The sequence below is a fragment of the Seriola lalandi genome, unplaced genomic scaffold, assembly GCF_002814215.2.
Source record: "Seriola lalandi dorsalis isolate HSWRI2012SDOR001 ecotype SW California unplaced genomic scaffold, Sedor1 jcf7180002054908, whole genome shotgun sequence".
Classification (NCBI taxonomy): Eukaryota; Metazoa; Chordata; class Actinopteri; order Carangiformes; family Carangidae; genus Seriola; species Seriola lalandi.
This window is the reverse complement of record NW_019525460.1, coordinates 761370-787227: the sequence shown is the minus strand read 5'-3', so window position 1 is coordinate 787227 and position 25858 is coordinate 761370. Positions and strand designations below refer to the sequence as shown.

The 25858-nt window shown below is 44.5% G+C and overlaps 2 protein-coding genes across 5 annotated transcripts in view; both read right to left on the bottom strand.

Annotated features, from left to right (window-relative positions):
- Positions 1–1857, bottom strand: part of bcor (BCL6 corepressor) — a 32369-nt gene extending 30512 nt beyond the window's left edge. For 2 of the 3 annotated variants that reach the window (XM_023430656.2, XM_023430657.2), the window contains exon 1: positions 1062–1857. The gene's annotated coding sequence lies outside the window, so the exon portion shown is untranslated. The remainder of the gene's footprint in view (positions 1–1061) is intronic. The other variant, XM_087169710.1, reaches the window with a different exon arrangement.
- Positions 1858–11383: 9526 nt separating this feature from the next.
- The window catches only part of LOC111673053 (cyclic AMP receptor-like protein A), a 49616-nt gene continuing 35141 nt past the window's right edge, over positions 11384–25858 (bottom strand). Inside the window, exons 12-13 of one of the 2 annotated variants that reach the window (XM_023430705.2) lie at positions 21008–21155; positions 11384–13216 (exon numbers count right to left, since the gene is read on the bottom strand). In XM_023430705.2, coding sequence (XP_023286473.1) covers positions 13049–13216; positions 21008–21155 — 316 coding nt within the window. In that variant the 3' untranslated portion in view covers positions 11384–13048. The remainder of the gene's footprint in view (positions 13217–21007; positions 21156–25858) is intronic. The other variant, XM_087169715.1, reaches the window with a different exon arrangement.

Below are 25858 nucleotides of genomic sequence, written 5' to 3'. Positions count from 1 at the left end.
GGGGGGGGGTCCTAACTGGCGCTACATGGATCCTCCGTGCGCAAAGGATATTCCCCTGCAATGCAAAGACTAGTTACAGAAAGACAGAGAACATACTGTAGCGCAAAGTCACATCGGAGAACACCTGCAAGACATGAAGTGAGAGGGAGGGAGAGAGAGCGCGAGAGTGCGTGATTGAGTGAGTGAGTGAGAGAGGTGGCACGATGCCAGAGTGGCTTCCGTCACCTAGACAGGAAGGTGAGCGGTGCTCCCGTCCCCCTCCCCACAAACACCTTCTCCCAACACCACCTTTGGGACTGACGAGACGACTGATCAGCGTCCACTCTGTCCAAACAAAGCCCCCACACCTCCCCCACGAACACACACTCAGCTGTCACACCAACACACACACACACACACACCGCGGGGATGCCCTCCAACTGAACTGAAGCGTGTATAAACGGAGCAGCGCCGCTCGCTTCCCTTTGGCAGGGCGAGGCTGGATTCCGTAACCTTGTTTAGCGCAGAAGCTCCGTGTGCGCGCACGCACACGCGTACATACACACTCCTACCGTCGCCCCACAGGCTCTCACACACTTCGTCACACAACAGAGTGCGAAAAGCCTGAATATTCACCATCGAGGACGGCGCCACTTTCAAGTCCGTTAATCTCTGGGACGTCCTTCTCACCTCCGGCCGGTTGACAGGACAGTTGTAAAAAAGGCCAAGCTCATGGTCGGATCATTATGTGTGTGTGCGCGTGTTATTTATCAACCACATGCCACTGCCCCGCCGAAACGCACAAAGACCACCCTATGCGCTATTCTTAGAAGTGGCCGATCCTCGCACAGTCTCTGCGCACAACACCGGGCTATCGCGATCAGACTCAACCCCACAAGAAGACTGGTTTTGATTTAAAAACACTAAATGTAAGACCACCACATGCTTTAAAAACATCTTAGCTGTTGTGGTACTGTTTAAAAAACAGGACTGTGCGTTTTCTGCTCTCGTGCAGGGGGTTTCACACAGCCAAAAACACATGCGAAAGAAAATTAATTCCGTTTTGTCATTGATTGCCTCACCTGGTTAATTGGTGCTAGTTCCAACCGTCGTCCGTGCGCTCCAACTCACGCCTTTTTCCTGTTTTGCCAAGTTAACTAGGAGGGCAGCGATCCGTGCGTACGTAGACGAGCCCGGTTACGGTCCTGTCTGCTGGAGGCAGACAATCCCGGCCAAAGAAAAAAACAACTAAAAGTGTCTAACAGGTTATCCACTTGTCACGAAACAAAACCAGTCTCACATATAAAACTCTCGGTCCTTATTCTATTGTCTGCGGACAACTCTCATCCATTACCCTATAATTCAAGCGGACTTTTTGCTGCTGCAAATGTCACTTGGGTTTCCATAAAGCAACAAAAAGATCCTGCGCGGAGGAAACTCAAACGTCAGGGTGAAGGGAAATCCACAAAAGAAGCTCCTTTAAGGTCTTTAAAGTGGAAGAGCCAACGCGCCGCACGGCCCGGGCCCCTAAAGGATACAGGTGGCGAGGTCGGAGGACTCGCTGAGAAATTAATTCAGCTCGGCCGTACCTCGCAGCAGCGCCATGTTGGGTTTCAGCGGAGCACGCCGTCCTCGGAAAAAGCCCCTTTCTCCCGCTCTCCGTCACTCCATGTCCTCTCCGACTCTGGAATCCGTGTCTCGGAAGGTTCGCTGAAGGTTATTCCGTGTAGCTTTTCGTCCCGCGTTTTCTTCGAGAAGCGTAGAGAACACCCCGGTCGGAGCCCCCGGTTCGCACCGAGGACGCACGGAGCTGTACGGGGAGTGCCGCACGGAATGGATGAACGCTGCCGAGACCGAGCGACTCGCTCCACTCCCACTCGCGCAGACTCTACCCAGAAGGCCAGTCGGGAGACCGCAATTACCATAAGCCTCCAGCGCACGGCAGTGGCTGCGCGCGCACGCACACACTGAGACACACACACAGAGTGAAACACACACACACACACACACACACACACACACACACACACACACACACACACACACACACACACAGGCTCCGCTGAAACTCCAAAACAGGAATAGGCGAGGTTTTCACGGCAGAAAATGAAGTAATAATAATCCTAACGATAATAATGGAACAAATTATAGAGTTAGCTTTTTCTGAGATTAGCTAAATGCAATGAAATGAAAGTAAAATTAGAATGAAAATAGATATTTAACTGAATGGAAAGGTGCACAAATAAAGCTGAATTAAAAGTTTAGCTTTTGTTAACAAAGAGCCAAAGAAAAGGGTAATCATATAGTAGCCATATTTCCATATGAAGGGTATAAAGTAGCCTATATCAGAGTCCGTTTTACTGGCCAATTTATGCAGATAAGTAATCTGAGTTTAGCTCTCATTGTGCACGTATAAGTAGGTGAAAAACTAGATGCATATATAAATATATGATGACACAACATACATATTCTGTAAATTGTCTATAAATTAAGTGTGGCTTAGAATACTGTAACCTCCATGTTCATCCTATTAATACTGGTACAAAAACTGGTATGGTTTTTTCTTTTCTTCTTTTTTTTGGCCCCCTTATGTCATCCACATTTTTAGTATTGTTTACATTTTGTTCCCATAATTTATAGTTGGAGCACAGATCCAGATTAAATGTCAGTGTAGCTTTTTTCCAAGCCAACAGATAAGGTAAATCTGTGGAGCACGAGGCTGTAGACGGAGACAGAGAGGGAGGGAGAGAGAGAGAGAGAAGGAGAGGGAGAGGGAGAGGCAGCTCAAGGCTGGGGCACATCTGTTAAGGCTCCCATGTCAAGTGAAGGAGGAGGAGGCTATGAATATCAAGCCTGAGGTGTGTGCATCATGTGCCTGCGTGTGTGTGCCTGTGTGTGTGTGTGTGTGTGTGTGTGTGTGTGTGGTGTATAGGAGAGAGAAAGGCCAGCAGACAGACAGACAGACAGACAGACAGACAGACAGACAGACAGACAGACAGACAGACAGACAGACAGACAGACAGAGGCAGAGTAGGAGTAGGAGTAGGAAAAGAGAGGGGGACTTGAAAATGGAAGGTCTGGCTGCATTTGCCACAGCTGTTGAAAGTAGGAGTTAAACCAGACGGTCATACACAAACAAACACAAAGCTCTCAAAGCACTCACATATGGACACATTAAAAAGCAAAGCTCATCTTGAAGGCCAAACTGTCCAAAAGTTAGGAGACAGAGGCACAAAGGAAGTGAGCAGAGAGGAGAGAGAGAGAGTCTGTGAGATGAGAAGAAAGGGAAGGAGGGTGGGCGTATTCATGCATGGCACAGAACAAAAACTCCACTTTTTCTCTTCTGACAAAACTCCAAGGAAACTACACCATGCATCTGAATTTCTGTCACAAGGAATATAGAAAGCCCTTTCTTCAAAGTTACATAAATCCCGGGTGAACTGCTGGGCTTGTTTGCTCTTATCAGCCCCATTGTCTACCTCCCGTAACTGGGAGCTGCCCACTACCACCACAGCCTTTAAGCCACGAGACAGCTGAGGCTGCGTCAGCATTTAACCAGCTCAATCTGAAAACAGTTTGTGTGTGAATACAATGTCGTCCACATTAACGTTTTCAGATCGTTTTCCATTCACACTGAAATGCTTAATCAGTAGAAAAATGGGTTTAATGTCTTCTTCTGTCTCCTTTTGCGGTTGGCAAATTATAAAATTGTTCTTCTGAGCCAACATCTGGTAAGAAGTGGGACAGACACAGCCTGGTTACTCTGCTGCGTCTCAGTAGGTTAAACATCCCGTCTGTCTGCTCCTGTTATGATTATTGTGTTTTAATACAGCCAAATTTACTAGGCAATTCATTAGACTGTGCACAGCAGCGCGCTGGCCAGTCAAATATATGCTAAGTCTTGTGCCGCTGCACCGAGGCGCCAATCAAATCACTATCTTCTGATTGCAAAATAAACATAAATGCAAACCACTCTGCTGTCAACTACACTGACATTTTAAATGAGTCATTACCGAGAAGGTTAGAGGGGGAGAAAGTTGGCTTCTTCACTTCACTGACACAGAGCCCTGACCAGGCTCATAGGTCATTGCTGTCCAAAAGCTTTTCCCTGTTCACACCGAGACACGAGTTTTGGTGTGAGCTGGTCCGTCTGGAGACCGTCTTCAAAAACATGTCATTTAGCAGCCATCTCCGTGAGGATGGTTGCCAAAATGAAGAGAAACAAATACATTTCCAAATGCAGTCGGCCAAAGTGAACGTAGTCAGAGATGGGGGTGGTGGTGGGGGTGGGGGTGGGGGGGTGCATGAGATGCTGACAGATTGGATAGTGTGTAATATTTAACTCTTGAGGTTTTACGATCACGACAGCGCCATGGACGTGTAAGAACATTTTCGACATGAGTGGTCCCACCCCAAAAGGAATACACCACCTCTTTGAAGCCTCAGTGAAAAAGTCAAAATACTACTGCTACATCCGATTTCAGATTCAAGTGCAAATGGATGTTTATGAACCTTAAAGTTGTAACTTTATCCCAGCACAAGAGTGGTAAAACATGGAGCAGCATCAAGTGGCTGAGGCTGAGAAAGGACTTAGGAGGTTTTGATCTAACAAACTCACAAGCAACAAAATCAATTCTCATTTTGTTATGTAGTCACACAGTGGCACTTGCCATGCAAACTCATACCTGTTCTCTCTGCAGCCAGAACAGCGTTTTGTCTGGATCTCCTGTCTCCAACATGTAGGCTACTTCCCCAGGACGTCACACCACCATCTTTAGCCTTGGCAATGTGACTGTCATGCTCTACACATTTAGCTACACGGCACCGTATGTTCCACTTACTTCCCCTGCCCAGATTTTAGCAGGTAGGATCCAAACTGGCAACCCTGCTACCCACCACCAAAGCGCTCGCTGTTTGCATCGTATGGCAATAAAGAGATTTCACGAATCTCTTTTCAGAACTGTCAGCACGGAGATTTTTTTCGCATGCGCACTGATCCAAATCTGACTCTCGTCTCCAAACTGTCAGAGAAGCTGCTCTGTTGTTCGCCACAATTTAATATGAACTACCATGACAGCAATGACATTAATTCTCCTCGGACCCGGGCACCAGGAGTTGGGGTGATATTATCGGTGGTAGTGCTCCTCACAGAGCCACTCTTTGCTTTTAGTGAATCACAGAATAACTGGTCACACTGTGCTCCAACTATGGGTTGAATATATTCGGGTAAAATCATAAATCAAATCCCCTTTTTCAAGTACATGATGTCAACAGAGACCTACATTTGTATGTGTCTTCCGGAGCAGGAAGACAATTTGCAAATGCTGAAAATGCCAACCCACTATAACACCCTTTAGCAGTTAAAAACAGCCTCATGCTGACGTCGCACACGACTAATAATCACGTTGAAAGGTCAGGTGGAGGTTGGAAAAGACACGCGAGATCACAGCACACGACACCGGGTGTTTTCCTCACTCTCTCCCTTCTGCTCTGACTCAGAGGGCGTAGAAAAGCGAACGGCTCTCTCCATCAGTCACTGGAAAACTGGATTAGGATGAATATTGCTCTGAGGTACCGCTGGGCAAACAAAGTTTCTGACACTCAACACAAGAAAAACACACACAGTTGTAGCTACAGAAAAACACCTTCGCTGAGAGTCTGAGGAAGACACAAAAACAGGTCTGGAGATCAAGCGCAGGCCTTTTTATGGCTGCACTTTTATGACTCTGTGTGAACTTTGTGGTTTGAAAAGCCAGTCTCAGAACAACAGCATGTGCCTTTGAAAATGCTCATGCTGCTTGATGGCGATGGAAAATGTGCTAAAATGTGCAATCCCATTCTCTAACTGTCATTTTATGTCTTGTCAGGGATTCACGCATAAGTGTGTGTCTTGTAAAAACTAAAACAGCGTGAACACACACACACACACGCACATAGAGTGTACCCCGGTGTCGAAAGAGCCACACTCTGGGAGGTCACAGTGATCCAGCCATCTGCTGTTGCAATCAGACACTGAAGCGGTGGCCTGACAAACACACACACACACACACACACACACTCACACGCACACACACGTGCGCGCACACATATGCATGGCAAGTTCACATGTGCACACAAGCAAACACACCTTCAACACACACCGCAACAGCTCACGTTCAGACAAATATACACATTGTACTCCAAACAGACACACACATATGTAACCACACACAAGCGTGCGCGCACACAGACACACAGGCCTGACACATATTTTGAAAGGGCTCACTGCCAGCACACAAGTGAGCACGACTCGCAGACACACACACACACACACACACACACACACACACACACACACACACACACACACACACACACACACAGAAACTTGCCTGAACACTCACTAGCACTTACAGGCTCGGACATGAGCACACGTACAGTCAATAGATTTGTGCATGAACACACACTTTAAGAAAAAACTCAACACACAGTCTACACTCATGATGCTGAATGGGCTTTGTTCATGTTCATCTTATTTTGAAAAATATAATATGTTTCTGGGGACTCATTATGATATGATGATCAATTGTGACTATATAGTGAGCATATCAATAGTGACAAAATCAATTTCCTGATCTATAATTCATATCCAAAGCTGTAAAGGTTCATGTAAGGGCTTGAAGGTGCTCTGATTCAAGAACGGGAAATATCAACACAACGCCACTTTTCCCCTCTGTGTCACACGAACAACAACAACAAAAAACATCACACAGCGAGCGCGCGCACACACACACATAGCTCCAGTATACAAGGGGGAGCGCACATCCATGCACCCCCACCGGTGTTGTAGGGCTAACCGGTTCCCCACAGGCGCGCCACGCTGCGTTAGCGCGGCCTCACCGGGGATAATTACAGCCTGGCGCGGCAGGGCGAGAGTGGCTCCGAGCCAAACACTGCTGCTGCTGCTGCTGCTGCCGAGAGAGAGAGAGAGAGAGAGAGAGAGAGAGAGAGACAGAGAGAGAGAGAGAGAGAGAGAGAGCAATTATTGGAGCACTGAGAGACACGGACCTATAGATTAAGCCCTAATCAATAGGCTGCTAAATTCATCGATGCAATCAGTGCGCCCGTAAAATAAAATAACCAATGAGATCAATCACACTTGTCTCATTCCGACCTTGGGGATCATAAACGGCTTTTTCCCTCTTTCCAAAACGCGCGGACAGAAACATTTAGTTGCTTCATTTTTTTTTTTTTTTAAAGAGAATAAAGACTAAAACCTTCAAACGAACCTTATCTGAAAGGAAGGAGAAGCGGTGGCGGCTCTCAGCGCAGCACAAGAAAGATCCCCCCTCCTCCTCCTCCCTCCCTCCCTCCCTCCCCTCCTCTCTCTCGTCTGTCGGCCTCTGTCGAGTTCCGCTCATAACCTCGCCACCCACCCTCCCAGTTCCCCGCCTCTCCCTGCTTTCCGCTGCTGGCGGGGAGCGCACACACAGAGACACACACACACACACACACAGACACACACACCTCTTTATAGCTCTCTCGCTCTGACACGCACCCACAAGCATGCACAGTCTTGCACGCACACACACACGCGCGCAGATGACACACACACGTGCGCGCACAGATGACACACACGCGCGCGCGCGATGACACACACACACACACACACAGGCAGGCAGCGTCAATAAAAGGCCCAGCGCTGTGAGAGGCCGCCGGCACTCCACTCCCCCCTCCTGCCACTGCGATTAGCGGAGGCTGGCTGGCTAGGGAGAGGCGCCCCTCTGTTATCTGGGGCGGTGGCAGCCTGTGTGTGTGTTGTGTGAGAGAGAGAGAGAGAGAGAGAGAGAGAGAGAGAGAGAGAGAGAGAGAGAGAGAGAGAGAGAGAGAGAGATTAGTTTAACCCTTTCGGGGCCGGATCGCAGCGCTTGAAGCTCCGCTCGCTCCTGCTCTCCGATCAGCTCAGGCAGCTGTAGCTACAGCCGAGCTGATATTAGACACGACGCAGGGAAATATGGACGTTTAACACAAAATTCTGAGGAAAATATAAAAACAAGCAGGGTCATAGAAACCGAGGTCATGTCCTCGGTAATATTTCTGGGAATTTTTGGAGGTTACTAGGCTATGACACACATATTAAACATGCCGGTTTTTAAGGCTGCTTCTGGTGTTTTTGGCCTAAATATTTCTATATTTGGCAAAAAACTAAAGATGGAAGGAATTCAGCAGGTTTATTCTCAGTCTGAATGGCAGCGAAGGGAAGCCTCTCACACAACACACTTAAGCCTAGACCTGGAACGATTAGACTAGATTGATTAGTCGATGGACAGAAAATGAAATGATTACTTGCTGGTTCCAGCTTTTCCTTTCTCTTATATGATAGTTAATTACATGTTGTTCGAGCTTGGATTGTGGGTCAGACCAAACTATTTGACACTGGAATATCAGCTTGGGTTGGGGTTAAGTGTGATTGGCAGTTTTCACTATTTCCTGGCATTGGGCCCAAATAGTCAAAATAATAAATCTAGAAATGATTAATCAGATTAATCAAAAAATAGGAATATATATGATAGCATCATTCGGACCATTGGAGATAAAATATAGGCCTAACTGAACAGTGAAAGTAACAGATGGTGGAACGTTCTTGTTGGGGTGGGCTGAATGGAGGGCAATGGTTGAATCTGTCAAAATAAAAGCATTTATTTACAATATTTGTGACATGATATTCAAAATGTTTCTTCACTGTAAATGGTCTAATTGGTCTCATCTTAGATTCCTATTGGGACATACAATAATGTATAGCATTTGTACATTAAGACATTAGAAACTCCCAAACACCTGACGGATTTTCTTCTCATTTGCATCTACTGCATATCATAATTAAAATGGCCTTCAAACATATCAGATCACTTGGAAACCACATTAACAGCGATGTATTACACTGTGCCTACTGGTAACATGTTGAGCTTTGAAAATTTGAATTTTGTTTTCATATATTTGTTTGCTGTTTACAATTTCTCACGGTGGTGATCCTGCAACACTGAGAAGTTTTGTTCAGCTCAGCTCAAATGATCACAGATTCAAATTCATTGAGGAATCCCTACAAGCATCGTTTCTGCATAATCCACCTTCCCACCTGAGAATTTGATGTTTAAACATGGATTTTAAGTCACGTCACCATTAATCTGACTTCACATCTATTTGCATCTCTATATTTCTAATTTCAGAAAGTAGATTAAAGTTATTGTGTTCGTTTGTACACTGGCAGGATTAACCTGTTAGGTGGAGCTATAGGTGAAAAATGTACCACTGAGTTGTGTTGTTGTCTTAAACCCTGATTTCATTTCATTTTATTAATTTATTTATTTTACAAAGGATCCCTTTACAATTACCAAAAACTATGTGACAAACAATGAACTTAGGGGTTTTCCAGGTCCCTAGGGGAACAGCGCCCTATCACAGTTGTCTGCCTGGGAATTTTGGGACTTTTTGGGACTTTTTGGGACTTTTGTTGCATGTCAACCCCCTTGATCTTACCTCTTGTTTCCTGTCAATCTCTACCATCATCTGTCAAAGCAAAAGGCAAAAATACCAAGAATAACCTCAGAATAGAAGGGAAATGAAAAAAAAGGAGTCAACATAACTCAAGGATATATCTGGTGATATTCCGTATCTTTCTTATTGTCACTAAATCCCATGAAAAGACCAATGAGCCATTGTTGTACTGGGTGACATGTTCCTTCACTATGAAGAACACCGGTTGGTTTATTTGGAGTAAACCCAACATTCTTCCCGGTGTCATGAATACTCAGGAGGGCACCAAATGTGTATTAACACACAGCTGAAAATAGTCCCCAACAAATGCAATATGTACTCCGGTTTCAGTAATGTTTGCTAAAAAAAAAAAGTGCCACTGTTTAAAAAAAAAAAAAAAAACTTCACTTTTTGCAAACATGAAACTATATATTTGTGTGGGAGCAGGCTTTTAATAACAGTATGAAGAGATGGGCTGAGTGCTGTAGTATAGGGAAATGGGAAGATACTGAAAGACTGGCTTCGGTCTTTCATGGGATTTGATGACAATAAGAAAACCACAGGTTATGGGTCCAATCTTAAATCTGTGTAAAAATATTAAGGTTTACCTTTGAACATAAAAAAAACATTAGCCTTTGTATTTCAAGTTCTGCAATCGCTGTCATGCCAGTCCTACGTCTGCATGCAGGGATTCACCAAGCCCCCTGATGGCCAGCTAATTGATGGCACAAAGAGGCAATTCCACACATTCTTAATCATAAAGCTCCAGTTCAATACAAACAGCCCAGAGCAAGACTAGATAATTAAAACATCTGATGTAAAAGGCTACGCAACAACTTCGACGCAATTATTTATACTTTCAAGGCATCACCCATGAAGGCTGTAATCGCCCCATTAACCTTCTCCAGCCTTATATTTACTGTAAGATGGGTTTAGGAGGGGTTCTTACCCTCCACCACATCCCCGCCTGTAAATGCTGCCGGGGCTCCAATAAACAGCAGACTATAGGTGGGGGCTGCGCAGAGCAGCGACAAACACCCGTCAGTCCTGCCTCGCTTTCGCTCCGAGGTGACAGAGCTCCGGCTTGTTTTTCAGCGTCTGGGCTGCTGCTGTCGCCTCTCTGCGTCTGTCTTCCTCTCCTCTGTTTCTGTGCGTCACAGCTAGGTCATGGCCGGACTCCAACAATGGCTCCGGTTTCTCGAGCCACACGCACATACACACGCACGCACGCGCGCAAACACACACACACACACACACACACACACACACACACACACACACACAGGCAGCAGGAGCACACAAACAGAGATCTGACAAATGATAGGGTGGCGAAGCGAGGCGAGGTGAGCTAATAGTAGGCAGTGCGCCTGCCGACATGCCCGTGGGCCGCGGGTGTTAAATTGTATCCAATTACGGCGCATGCGACGATATGAGGGGGGAATAATAATTCTTCTTGCGTGACAGGGAGATTCGCTTATTTTCCGGGCGCTTTATAAGGAAAGGGTGCGGGGCTCGAAATGTTCAAACGTTTGTGGGAGAGCGGCTGGTGTGTGTGTGGGGGGTGCGTGTGTGTGTGTGTGCGTGTGTGCGCGCGGAGGAAAAGTCTGGTTTTCTGGAGGACATGGCGCGCATATTTCATTAATCAAAATCCAGTTAACCAGATTTGGAGACACGGCGGGGGCCGGCAGGGTCCGACCAATAATTAATATCCATTATTTGGCCGGCTCAGGTCTAAAAGACGTCTTGACTGACACACACACGCGCACGCGCAAACACACACACACACACACACACATAAACGGACACACACTTCACAGGAGGCTGGGCAGACGCATGAAGGAATGAGGGATAGCATCAATGTGAAAATGAAATAAACACGCCCAGCCTGAGCTTTGTTATGAAATGTCTCTCCTGCTCATTTATTTGATGGAGTGCACAGTCAAGTAAAACGAGCAACAGTGCCAAAAGAGGGGTAGGGGCACAGTGCAAGTGGGTGAGTATCTCTGTGTGTGTGTGTGTGTGTGTGTGTAATTCAGTGGTGGGCCTCTGTGAACTGCAAACTAAAGTTGCACTCTGGTGTCATTGACGCCCAGCAGAAAAGTTCAACAACTCAAGGGTAAAAAGGGTCAAGTGTCAGTTCATTAGTTCAACTTGTCAGAGAGGCAGCTGACAGCTGGCAGTGTGCACCGACAGTGACGAAACCACCTACATATGGGAAAAACCAAATGGGCCTTGGTTGAATATAAAGTGACTCTATTATCCTGCCAATCACACCTCAGCTCTGTGCCCTCAGCATCACTGACACAAGCCATGAGATGATGAACCATCAAGAGCTGCTGCTATGCCGTAGGTGCCTTGTGTGTCATCGTTTCAAGTCTGTTTTGACAGGCACCTTAGAAAGATGCACGTGAGTCTTTGTGTCTTGTGTGTATTTGTGGGTGTTTGTTTGACTAATAACATGTTTAGTTTTTTTTTATCTGTTCATAAGGCTGTGGATCGACTCAGTCTCTGCTCGACTGTCACGAGCAGCGGGTTTGGACCAAGAGGAGCATTTTTCTTCACATTCCAGTCCAAGGCACGTACAAAAATAGAGTGTACAATCAAATATATACATCATATTGATCTGTTATAAATACAGTATAATAAACAAGTTTAGTATTTCATAAAAAATGTAAAACAACCTTTCAAAAGGAATACTTGTGCGAAAGTTGCAACAATAGTAATACAAAGAGCAAAACGGAAACCAAATACTGTCTGAGGAAGGAGAGACTCCTCGCAAGCAACACTGGTGCTTAGGGACTCAGTTGTCTTACCAAGTCATCTTCACTGTTTTTCAAACCCCACCTTTCTATATTTCTATTGTACCCCACTTCCCACCTATCGGCAGGAAAATTGTTCAGAACTGGCCTGGGATCAATCTGAGTGTAGTCGTAGATGCTTTCATGTCTGACACATGGGGTGCTTTTGAAACTGGTTCTTTTCACCTCATCTCCTGCAGAGAAGTGAAAAGGTAATTGCTGCGAATGCTAAACTAACACCTTGTTATGATTGCCTTTCAGCAGTCCTTTATGTTTTATTTCTTTCTTTCATTTTTTTTGTGGTACGCCAAAACGTTGCAGAATGCAGGAGTCAGGGTGCTGGTGTAGATTGGGGAAATTGTTTTAAAACCTTCGGGATGCAGCCGATGCCTTTAACATTAGGAGGATCTTTAGAACCACTCCTTTCTTGCTCCTCTCTGATGATAGTATTGCAGGGAGCTACTGCTCTGTACAGTGTGTGTGTGTGTGTGTGTGTCTGGGTGTGTGTGTGTGTGTGTGTGTCTTTAGGATATTAAATAGTAAAGGATGGGGATTAATAATGGAACCTGACAGCTCATCTCCGGCTTCTATCTGCCTGACTGTCCCCCCAATCTTCTCTTCCATTCCCTCCCTACCTCTTTTTTCTCCCTCTCAGTTTCTAATCCGCTGCGTTTCTCTCTGGCTGTGACCCTCCTTCATGTTCTTTCCCTCCAGCTCTTTTGTCTCCCTCTCTCTCTTTCCCTCTGTCGCGCTCTCTCTCAGGGCCCTCGGTCTTTCAGGGTCATGTCAGGGGAGTAGAAGAGCACGTTGGTGTCATCGTCGTCGTCATCGCTGAGGTTGACCAGGTCAGCTTGTGTGTAGCGCACAGCCCCGGGGTGGTACTCTCCGATCCGAGTCCTGTCACACAGCCGCGACTGCAGAGCCAGCTAGAAAACAGACACGCACATAGTTTGGAATTAACACACACAATTTGTGCTGGTGTAAAGAGTGTGTTTGCACTGAGGTGGCTAAATCTGAAAAATGCTTCTTCTTCTTCTTCTCTCCGTTCTGACCACCCATCCACACTAAGCTGGTTTTAACGTCCCTCCAGATGATAAATCTGAAAACGCTGGCCAAGTGTTTCACCTCCTGTTCACACATCCAGCCTCAAACACAAGAGGCATGACAGGCTGCTATTCACTGTGACCTAAACCTCCAAATAACATCCTGTGCCCAAGCCGAGGGCTCCAGCCAATAAATAAATAAATTAAATAAAATGGAGGGTCATCTGACAAGAAAAGTTGAAACTGGCTCAACTTTTGACAGATTACTTTGAGGCCTGAAAGCTATATTTCTACTGTTTACATCACCATCATTGTGATGTAAGATATAAGAATCGCTTGATAACTTCCTAGAGTTGTACAATCTTGTGTTAGCATTATAAACCGTTCAGTGCTTTGTCATCGGATAAGTTTACAAACCCATGGGATTAAGCATTTAAGATAAAATGATGACTTTCTGTCGCTTTTAAACTTCTCTGATCATTCATTTCAAATCCTAATACGACCAATCACACAACACAGGTGTTGCCATCTGGTTGTATTAATCTTGATGTTGTCCGACAAGCTCGTGACGTTCCAGTGTAACATTTGTGGCCCACGTTAAAATCATTACTTCATGCTTGTTCAGTTTGTCTGCCAAGAGGAACAGAAATGAAATGTGTAAATGAGAACAACTGTATAGTGAATTCAATTGTTTTAAAACACAATGAAGGTGATCACAGAGAGCAATGGGAGGCCGAGGATTTTCAATCTAAGCAGCTGAAACTCAGCGGAGTAACTGCGTTGTCGTAGTCTAAGATTGCAGTGATACTGAGAGATACGAGATTGGGAGCAGCTTTTTCCTGCATGCACACGCGCGTACACACAGTAGAAGAAGTGAGAGGTGAGCTCATTGCAGAGCCACAGGCGGTTCAGCTGTATGGCTAGAATGCAGATCAATATCAGGGGAGGAGAGAGAGAGAGAGCGAGAAAGGGGGGAGGAGGAGGGGGAGGCAAGAGGGAGCGCACACAGGTGGGAGGGAGATGCTACACAAAGGAGAGCAGCAGAAATAATGTAAGAGAGATAAATGCCGGAGATGCTGTAGCAGGTTATAGGGAACAGAGGCAGGGGAAGAGACACGCATACGGCGCAGAGATAGAGATAAGAGAGAAAAAACAAGAACGGAGAACTAGATAAAGCAAGATATACACAGCAGCATGTTAACATGCACACAGAAACCACGATCGTGAAATCAGGTTATGCAGGTAATTAGACGACACGTTTAGTGACATGGTTATTGTGAAATCCTTGTATACATGCAGCAAGTTTGTAATCACAACAGGCTACTTAGTTTTGGTTTTGGTTGCACTAGCGCAGACCGCTGAAATCTCCTGGTAGCTTCTGCTGAACTACAGAAAACAGGAAGTGGTCGGAACCTTTGGGAATCTCATGATTTGGTTCGATCCTCTTTCTCAGTGTCACAATTCGATTCTCAATTCAATAAATACAAAAGGGCACTATTTTTAAAGCACTGTGCGACAGACCATTGTATTAGACGATTCACTCGTATGTCGTCCGCTGGATTGTAGGAAACATAACTGAGCAAACTGGTCTTAAAGAATGTCACTGTTTTCTAGAAACAGAAGTTGGTTTATGTGCTTTAAAGTAGGAAAGCGCCGCTGTGCTCTTAACAGCTAACACCAGCAGTGAACACCCTCTCTGCTGCAGTGTTAGTGCCAGGGAAACCTATCCTTATCTACAACGCTGTGCAGGCACAGAAGCCTGATTATCAGTCTGAATTGCTATTTTGTTTCCCTTCATTCATTCAGCCTGACAACGAGCCAGTTTCTTGCTGGGTGTTAGGGATCTTTTGTTATGTGCTAACCAATCAGTAGCAAGTGACGTATCCATCCCGCCACTGCCATTTCCAGGCGACATGGGAACTGTATTAGCACTCGCTAAGAGCGGTTAACCTGATGTTTCACACAACAAAAATTGATGGGGATTTAAGGCACTTCAGTAGATTGACTTACAACAACATGTGCAGCTGCATCAACCTCATCATCACTTGACACCATTTTTCTGTTAAAATTTTTCATGACTGTAGCTGTGTAGGAGGATGACGTCCTGAATTTTTTAAATCCCGTCTAGAAAGCTCTGATTGGTTGGTTGAGGGGAAACAGCCTTTAAGGAGCACAACACCTATTTGAACCGCTGAACATATACGAGCTGTGGGTGGTGATTCAGAGGTCTGAAAGACGGGTACAGGTCTTTTTGAAATGAAATAGACTATATCAAGTTAATCTCCATAAATTAGACCAAGGGTTTTCAAGGTCTGACACTCTGGGCCCCCCCTCAGAACAAAATTGAGAAAACTCCCCCCGCCCTCAGTGAGTTATGCTGTGGGCTAAAACTTGACCGCCTTTTTTTAAAGGCCTCAATTATACTCCCTTGCGTACTTCGCATGGACAGCTGCGGACATTACGGTAGGACACGTAGTTGTTGTTTTTTTTTATAATTTTTTCCAGTCTGCTTGGCGGAGCACATGCGCAGTTGGTGCCCTTATAGGAAGTCTACACATCCATGTGGATGTCCTGGTACATACACACAGAGCCTTGTCTACTTGTCGATGCAAAAACTACAACACTAGCATAACCCTGTATTATTTTACATTTTGGCAAACTGGCATCAACAGCAGTATGAGTTTGCAACATGCCTATTGATGTGCAACCAACTATCACTGGATCACTATGATACTGAAGAAAACTTGATGAATCTCAGGCAAGTTCTGGAGCTGTAAGAAGCATCTTTTTTTTTTTTTTTATTTCTAAGTGAATTAATGGATGTTTACACATGATGGACACTGGATAATGTTATTCTCGGAAAGTGTAAGTAACAATGAACCAAAAAAATGTGTGTATCACATCTGTGTGTCCAGTCTCGACTGTGATATGACTCCAAGAAGAAGGCGTTTCTTAATTGCCTCCATGAGCTGTGTGTCACATCCACTGCCGCTGTGACACGCAGTGAATACTGACCATGTTGGAGAGTGGGCCGAATCAGTGGCATGCACCTGTCCTTTTCACAACAGGTAGCCTCATGTTTCTCCGTCCACGCCTCCCTTTCAGTTCCCTTCAGGGGGACTCGCTTCACAGTTTGAAAACCTGTGGACCAGACTATACTAAGTATAAGTGTTGCAGTGTGTGTTGGCTGGCTGACTTGTAGTTGCTATCATCTTGCAAAACTAGTTATTAAGTTATTAAATCAAAATTCTTGCCCTCCTTGAAGATGCCCTCATGGTAAGCTTCCACTGTCTTCATTATATCGAAGAGAAGAGAAACCACAGCCTTATTAATAAGCTACAAAAATCAATGCTTGGAATCTGTGAATAGATTCAGAATAGTAGAAGATAAGGATCCTGATTCTTACGTAAACCAATTTTTCTGCCGATCATAGGAATATTGACTGTGGATTTTGTGCCCTATTGCTTTCATTGTAGTCAAGTTAGGAGTGAATCTGTTCAAGTCCAGTCCGGAGAGAAATGATTAAAGTCACCAACAACTCTTTTACTGTATATATGGCATGTGCGTAGTGTATTAAAAGCCCTCTAAAAGCCCCACAGTAAAAGAGCAGCTTAGACGAAGCAAGAGAGGGGCGGTGAGCGAGCCAGAGGGGGCAGGTTTGGAAGGAGGGGCGCAGGGGTTGCCTGGTAGGAAAGCACAGATTCGTCGCGTTGAGAGATGAATGTTTTGATGCTGTTACAAACCCCCCACCCCCTCCTTCTCTCCCTTACCCCTCCTCTCCCCGGCCAATCTCACACCTGATGTGTGGGGGCTGCTGGGAGTCGCATGCCAAGATGAATAACAACCGGCTGTTAGTCACGATAGAACCTGACCACACATGCCGCCTGTGTCTCCCCCTCTCCCTCTCTCCTTCTCCCTGTCGTCTTCTTTCTCACCTTCTGTCTCGCTCTCTCTGACACACACAAACAGCATTTTCTGTGTGATTTACGAACACATTGAGATTCCATTTCACTCCTCTGTCTCTCTCTCCCCACTCACCACAGTGCAACATTGACATTTGGGTTGAAGGTCATACCACACATTCCATTCTTCCACATTGTGCTCATGACCCGTTATCAGCGTGGTTGGTGATACTGAGTAGGTGACAATGTGTGTGTGTGTGTGTGTGTGTGTGTGTGTACACGTGAACTAAGACCACAGAGAATTTTTTTTTTTTTTTTTCCCATTGTGGTTCAATATTATGTCCGGCTCATATCCGCAGATACTGTCAATGTTTGTAGATTGAGACAAATCTGTGGAGAACTGTATTGATTGTGGTGTTTATTGAAATGCAACCAATGTGGTTTGTGGTTCAGATCACAAAAACATCATCCTTCTTGTAATCTTGTCTTCATTACATTTCCCTAAAAGCTCAATTTGAGAAAGAGATAAAAAAAATGAAGTAAATGAAGTCAGCAATTTGTAATTTTACTCTTTAAATAAGGGGGTTTTTGGTACTAGACCCAACAATTATTCCAGGCATAGGTGATGTGTGAAGACCCGAGACAGATGGTACAACTCAATCTGGAGAGTGGTGTAATTACATATTCTGAAGCAATTATTTCGTACTAGGAAGAAGCTCAACACATGGAGGTAGAATAAGATTGAGGATTAGCACATCAGTTAACTAAAACTGAAAAGAAGTAGTAGTGTTGCTTCAATTCAGCATTCTTACACAGAGATTATGAGATACAGATACAGAAGAAATAATATTAGGGACTACAAGTAAGAAATGAACACAAATAAATAGATTGACCGACGGTCCCAAACTCAAACATATTCAGTTCACTCTCACTGAAAACTTAGAAAAACTACCAAAATCCTCAGGTGATTTTTCACATTTTTGCTTGAAAAATGGCTTAAATTATTAATTATCAAGCTTGATGCCAACACATTTCCTGTCAATCAACTACTTGTTTAAGCCGAAATAGCTCTTACCTCTTACTGCCAGTACTACACACGCCCTGTTTACACCAGACACATCTCAGCCATCTTTTTCAGTCATCCATCTAATGCGCATCTGTTGAACAGATATGCTTTAGTTTTAACGGATGAAGCTGTCTGCACTGGCTGTGCAACGGTCCTAATCCACGTTTTATGCACTTAAATACAAATTAAGTGTTTTCAGGCTCCAAATCTATTTTCCTCCCTTTAATGTGTTGACTGTATTGTTTGTGTGTTGGGCTTGGAACACTGTCAAAATGTGTCAGAAGGCACAGCAGAGCTATGGCACTTTGTGTAGATACTGACTGAGGGCTCCTGCCGCTGCACTGCTAACATGTTGCTTATGCTACAAAGGCAGGAGGTGCATTTCCATCCTCCTGTTTTTATGCGCATTTTCAATTTGCGCATAAAACCCCTGGGAGGAAATGTCAGAAATTCCCCCCAAAATTGAAATATCGCAAAAAAAAAAAAAAAAGTTTTCACGCTTCGCTCAGGTGGAAAAGTTGGTTTATAAAAAAAAACAAAAACAAACAGAAGTGCAACGGAAACTGGTTTAGTGAATTAATGATGACATATATGAAGCCTATGACTTAAAGAAGTTCACTGAACAAAAATGGCATATTGCCACATTGTTTTTCGTTTGTTTGACTGGCGCTCTTACAGTAATGTCATCTTGTTGTGCCCTCTTCTTCTGCATTCGTTTAATGGGACACGACTGGAGAATTAGCGCCACCACCGGCTTAGAGAGAGTGGGGAAGGAGGGGTTCAGTGAATCAATGCGCTGCGCACAGCTCTACAAAGGGATATGGTTTTAGCGATTTCATATAGGAAATTATTTTTAGTTCATTATGAAACTGCGGCGGGACTAATTCGACTGTGGCAGACGATGTCAGTGAGTTGGTGGTCCTTCAATGCGGCCCAGGAAACATTTGCTTTCACACTGGTAAACGCCTGGTCTGAGTGACTGGATCTCAAACGCATCTTCAATGCGTGTTGGGTGCATTTTCTTTTTCAGATTTTCTGAAAATTTCTGTAAACTCTTAACAGACTAGCTCTGTTTTATTTCTTCATCTGACTTCCTATTGTTACTAATCCTGTTTTGAGCTGGAAATCAAACCGACTGAAATGTGTCCAGTATATAAATAAGTATATGTTTGAAAAGTTTGGACTATTTTACTAAATAAACAAATAAAGAGGTGTAAACACACAGTTTTTAAAGAAATGATGATGAAATCTTCTATATTGATCCATTTATAACCTGTGCTGTGATTTTCGGAACTAATATTAAGTAATTACACTTATATCAGCTGAGAGCATCACAAGGTCGTTAATAAACCTCAATGACTCAACGATTACTTCACCAGGAACTGAGATTGGTGGCTTTTCAAAATTCAGTTTCTGCATCGTCACACACAACCTTTTCACTACACGACTGTGTTGTCTGTCTATCTGCTCTTATAAGTGAAGCTTTTTCATTTTAACTGAGGAAATCTGGTTCTACCATTTCTATGAATATGGTGTATGAGTTTGGTCAGAGACATGATGTTGAAATTGTAATTCCTTGATAATGATAAAGATGGTTAATTCAGATTAAGTGGACTGCACACAAAAGAGTTGGCAATAAGCCCACTAAGAAATGATCCACCAAGGACACATGGATGATTCTTTGATTTTGTCTAAACATGGAGTGGTTAAGTCTCCCAAGGCGCCAATCTCCCCCAATACTTGCATTACTTTCTAACCTGATTTGACAGACCTAATTTAGAGAGTCTTATGGAACCTAAAACAGTGAGTGTCCAATATTAGTAGTGTTAGTATGCTGGAGTTATTTCACAGAAAAGCTTTGCATAAGTCCTTGTAAGACATTTGTCTCTAAATATGCTTCTACTTTAGCTGACAACTGACATCCTCCCTCACACAAGCATAGCCACAATTGAAAATATTCTACTATATTTCAAGCATGCAGGAACTGAACACACACACACACACACACACACACACGCACACACACACGCACGCACGCACACAAACAAAAATCATTCAGTCATAAGCCTTTCACCCACAGAATTCTGGGATAGGCTTCAGCCACCTGTGACCCTGAAAGGAGTAAACAACAGTACGTAGCAGAGGACAGATGGAGAGATGGAATTCAGAGGTTTACAAAAGCCTTTTCAGACGAAGAAACTGTAACAGTGCTGGCTGTATCTGTTTGTTAAAGTGCTGGGTTTTTTTCAGCAGTGCTACAAAGCTTTGGGGATGGCAGTGGTGGTCGGTCAGTTTACTACTTGGATCCATACAGAAACATCTCAACAACTACTGCCTTGATTGATTGATTGCCTTGAAACTCTATGACGTCCATGTCCTCAGAATATGGATCCCCCCTGTGTTTTGGAGCAGACATTGGCGTCCACCTCAGGATGAAGTGTAGCAACTTTGGTGAACCCCTGACTTTTTCAAACAGCGCTACCATCACATCAAAATTTTAACTGCTTCAATATTTTGATTAATGAGGAAATACTTGCAAAACTGTTGACATTCCCATCATCCTCAGCTGTACTCTGGGTTTAGTGCTAAGTAGCAAATGTTAACATGCTAAGGTCCATTTTATACTAGAAAAAAAGTATGATAATTATATGTATTATTAACATGTCTGAATGGGGCTATAGATATACATGTCTGTATTCACTGTACCTGCATGCCAGTAGGGCTCAGTAGGCTCCACCAATCCCTATCCAGGCCAAAGACAAACGCATTGGCCAAGCCATGGAGTGGTGCCGACAGGACGTGCAACAGGGTGAGGGAGAAGGATGGATCCTGTGGGTAGAAGGCATTATGGAGCCTGGTGGGAGGGAGGGAGAGAGAGACAAAGAGAGAGAGAGAGAGGCAGAAGTGTTGAGTTCATCCATAAAAATAAAAAAAAATGTAAATAAAGAGACAACAGAGAGCGTCAGAGGGGAGGATGGAGTAATTGAAGGAGAAGTCAGAGGGAGAAGAGAGATGGCAACAGACAGAGAGAGGGATTGATGGACAGAGCAACAGAAAGAGAGGGAGAGGACAAGTGAGTGACAGAGTGAGGGACAGGGTGAGAACGAGAGGTAATGAGAGCAAGCGGCGGAGGCAGGAAAAGAGAGGGAGAGAGAGAGGAAAAGGGGAGGGTGAAAGAGCGAGAGAGCTTTATATCAGCGTTTAAGAGCCCATTAGGCAGCGTGAGACGGCTGGGCTGACACATTCTTGGCTGCCGCTTCGACAGCACGCAGCACTTTACAAGGACAGGGAGAAGTGTAGCGCTCAACTCCCTTCCTCTCCTTCTCTCCCCTTTCTCTCATCTCAGTTTCCCGCTTCTCCTGACCACAATTTCACCGACCCATCTTCCTCCTCCTTTTTCATTCCGTGCACGTTCCCTACACATCCCCCTTCCCCAATATCTCTCCCATTTCTTTGCATTGGGTTTCATCTGTCTGGATATCTCATTTTCATCTTGACTCATGAGGGTGATCTTCTCTTCTTTTCAATTCTCCCCTCCATGTGCCTATCTCTCTGGGAGCCTGGGGCATGACTAGGAGGAGAACCTGATATTGTGTGGTGTGGCTTCGAACTAATGGCTGCCTCGGAGAATGATGCTGCTCAGCCATTAACCCTGGATTAACCCTGTATTAGTGCTGCTCGCCGGGTTAGCCCGCCGCTAATGTCTTTTATTGATCTATTAGCGAGAGAATCAAACCGCGCACTGCTCACAGCATTGTTCGCATGTGCGGTGTTCCTGGGTTGGGTGTTCAGAGTAAACTAAGTGGCCACAGTGGTTGACCTCAGGGTCTGGAGAGTCATCCTCAACCTACTTGTGCCCCGCAGGGAAGGAAAAAAAAAACAAAATCAGCCATTTGGGGGGAAAAAAAACCCCACTGTTGTGTTGTGGTTACAAGGAGTTACGTGAGACACTACAGTCACTCAATCTCCGTTCGACTGTCAGGGGCTGAAACCTGTCTCCAGTTATTTGAAAGGATAATGATTTTGGTGAAATCTTCAGTAACAGCACTGCTCCAGTCTCCTCCTTAATCGCTTTACAACAGTGTTGCCAATATTATGATCACTGGATGAGCACCACGCGTGCCCCTGAAAAAACAAGCGTAAATGTTGAAAAAGGTAGCTAAAGATATAGTTTCATTACTTTTTTTTTTTGAAGTCCAAGTTTTTCTAAAACAAGGGAAAAGCAGTTTGGAGTACATAGTGTATTTGATGGGAACTATTTTCATCTGCGGATTTAGTATCTTAGGTTTGCTACTATTAATGGCACAAGGATAATGTGGGATTGACTCAAAAGAAACTACGGTGCCAGTGTTTGTCATACTGAAGGAACATTTCCCCCCGACTGTGTGGGATCATATAGATGTTTTGCAAAGCTTTTGGACAACAAATGAAGCTTTAGCTACGCTGGCAACTTCTATGTTTGGAGTCATTCAGTGTCAGTCATTCAGGAGGTTTTTGGTGGGAGCCGAATTATCTGCAGAGGTCTCTTCCTCTTCAAGTCAAACAGACCATGTGATTACAACTGGTAAAAACACTGAATAAAGCAGTTTCACACTAAAAGTCTGTGTTTTGCTGACACTGATTGCTGTTAACCTTTTGTTTCTGATTGCTTCTCTGATAATTTATGATCCAGATGTTCAGGAGGTTTTTACCGGCAGCCGAATTATCCACAGAGGTGTCCTCCTCTCCATAACCAACGGACGAGGGGATTAAAACAGGGTAGAAACGAAGAACAAAGCAGTTTCACATTAAAATCCAGTGATTCAACGACACTGTTCGGACACAAGACGTCTTGTAGGGGCTGGGAGCTGAGCTGCCAAACATTTGCCTGGCTTTCTTCTCTGATAAGTTAAGATCCAGATGTCCTATGACTAAAATCCTTTGCTTTCAACATATTTATCCAAACAAAATCTAAGAAAAGAAAAGCACCTGTGTACCAACATCGTGTCTGTGACTCAAACTAAGTGGAATTATGAGAAATTTGGGCTAAATTGAAGAAAAACTGCCAATCATTTGAGCATTGATGTTGGTGTTTTTGGGCGTAGTCATACAAAAGGATAGCAATTCATTTTGATGATTTATTTAATGCTATTATTTAGAGCGAGGCGTCACCAAAAATCACATTATGATTATCTGTCGCATTTTATTTTGTAACAATGTATCTTTTAAATAGATCTGTGATCAATATTTTCTTTGTAGAGGACTTCTTTTTTTTTTTTTAAACTTCTTTTTGTAGTGAACAATAACAATAACTGGCTCTGTTTCCCAACTCTTGCAACTATGAAAGGAAAAAAATATTATAAAAAAGATTTACATAACACATTTATGGCTTCTATTCTGTTCGCAGCACATTTTTATTTACATGGTGTCTTTAGCAAACATTTGTGCAATAGGCCAGTGTCCATTGTGGGTTTTGTGTTTTAGCCCTTTCTTGTCTATGCGCTCATTATATTGTAAGGAATGGTAATGTTTCAGGTGATGGAACAAATGGCTTGTTTCCTCTTGAAGCAGCAGCGGCTTTCCGACAGCGTCTACGTTAGGCTTTGTCTTAGCCTGCATCGTGTTTACTGGAGCCAAAGTGTGCCCGCGTGACCAATTCAGCACCAGCTCTTCCTCATCTGCACCTGTGCGTCCAAATGTAATTTCTCCAACATTTAAGCCATTTTCTCCAACAGAATGAGACTACCGGGTGCTCATAGTTGATTAAGTAATTAAAACTGTGAGGTGGAACGATGTCGACTTGACTTCCTCTGTTATGAATGAACCCGCACAAAGGTAACAAGAATCTGCTGACTCTTTATATGTAGGGGTTAGAAGTGATTGGTTATTGTGCTTTCAGACGGATTAAGGAAGTAGACCACACATGACAGAATGACAGAAGGAATTAATTGATCAAATATACTGACATGACTTTGGATGGAAATGTTTAGTTCCTTCTGTAAATGTCAAAAATTCAGCACCTTTAAATTACATGTTAGAGGCGCTTTAACTTTATTTAACTAAGCAAGTACAGAAATTAGCTGTTTTTTTCCTTTTTCTTCCCTTTAAACCCCAGTGAGAACTACAGCTGAACAGCACAGAAGATGATTATGGAGATTCGTCCACAAATCTGGTTATAATCCTCTTTTATCCTCTTTTGCAACGTGAGGTTGCAAGGTTTATTTGCCATTAATCTCTTTCCATTTACCTTCCAACAACCCTTTGAAAAGTTGTGACAGGAAGAAAACCACAAGTTGGGTTGGCCAAGGATTGAAGGCAAACCTGTAATGAGAACCTACCTGCTGTAAGTCAATCTGAGTAAGGGTGTCAACTAAATGCCCGAACGCTGCTTAAAATAAAGCCAACAGTGCAGCTAGTGGAGTGTCCTGGCGCTTGTCGGAGTAACGACCATTTCAGAGTGGCGCTGCCTGTTTTCTGGGTTAGCCTACCGCTGTATCTCCAAGGACCAGACCAGCTGCTGCTCACATTCATTTCACTTCCCATTAAAGGTGAAATAAATCAGGACTCCCCACACAACCTCCTTAGAGATGCAGGAAACACACACACACACACACACATACATGCACACAGAGAAAGTCGGACACATGCAGACGTACATAAACACACAGCTCACCTGCACATGTGCATAGAGGTGTGTACATAAAGTATAACCTAGGTCATATGCATTGAGGATGTCAGGTGGAGAGGAAATGCAGTGGATGTGTGTGTTTGTGTGTGCGTCTGCCTACGTGTGTGTGTTTCTCTGACAGCGCAGCGGTGAGAGTGAGTGGGTCTGTGTGAAGGGGGGCTATTTCTGGCGTCTCATTTTTTTTTTTTCCCTGCTGCTGCAAAGAAACGCGATCGGCGTCCGGGAAACGAGAGCTGGCAGCAAGCAATCATCTGCCTGCCACACATACACACACGCGCGCGTGCACACGCACTCTCTCACACACGCACTCTCTCACACACACACACACACACACACACACACACACACACACACACACACAGCACCTCACAGCGCTGAGCAACACGCGCCATGGCAACGGAACAGCCGCAATTAGAGGCGAAGAGCCTTTCCCCTCCATCGAGAGACGGAGAGCGAAATGAAAGGAAGAAAGAAAGAGCAGGCAAGAGAGAGAGAAAGAGAGACAGGAAGGTGGGGGGGCCGGGCTGAGACGAGTGTCAGAGAAACAGCACTGCACAGGAAGGAGAGAGGGAGAGTGGAAGAGGAAAGGAGCACACGATAAAGAGGTGAGAATGTGCAAGAGTGAGGCTGTGAAGGGGAACGAGGGCCGAGAGCAGTGGAGGAGGAGGAGGAGGAGAGGAGGAGGAGGAGAGGAGGAGGAGAGAGGAGGGGAAAGGGCTGAAGGAGTGAGGCTGAATGGAAAAGACTAAAAAGCAGAGGAGGCGGCAAGTGAGGAAGAGAAGCAGAGGGAGGAGAGATATCCAAAAAGACAGACAGCAAGACATGAGCGAGACAAACAAAAGAGATTACGTGCGAGAGAAACCAAGATAAGACGAATGGGGGGGGGGGGG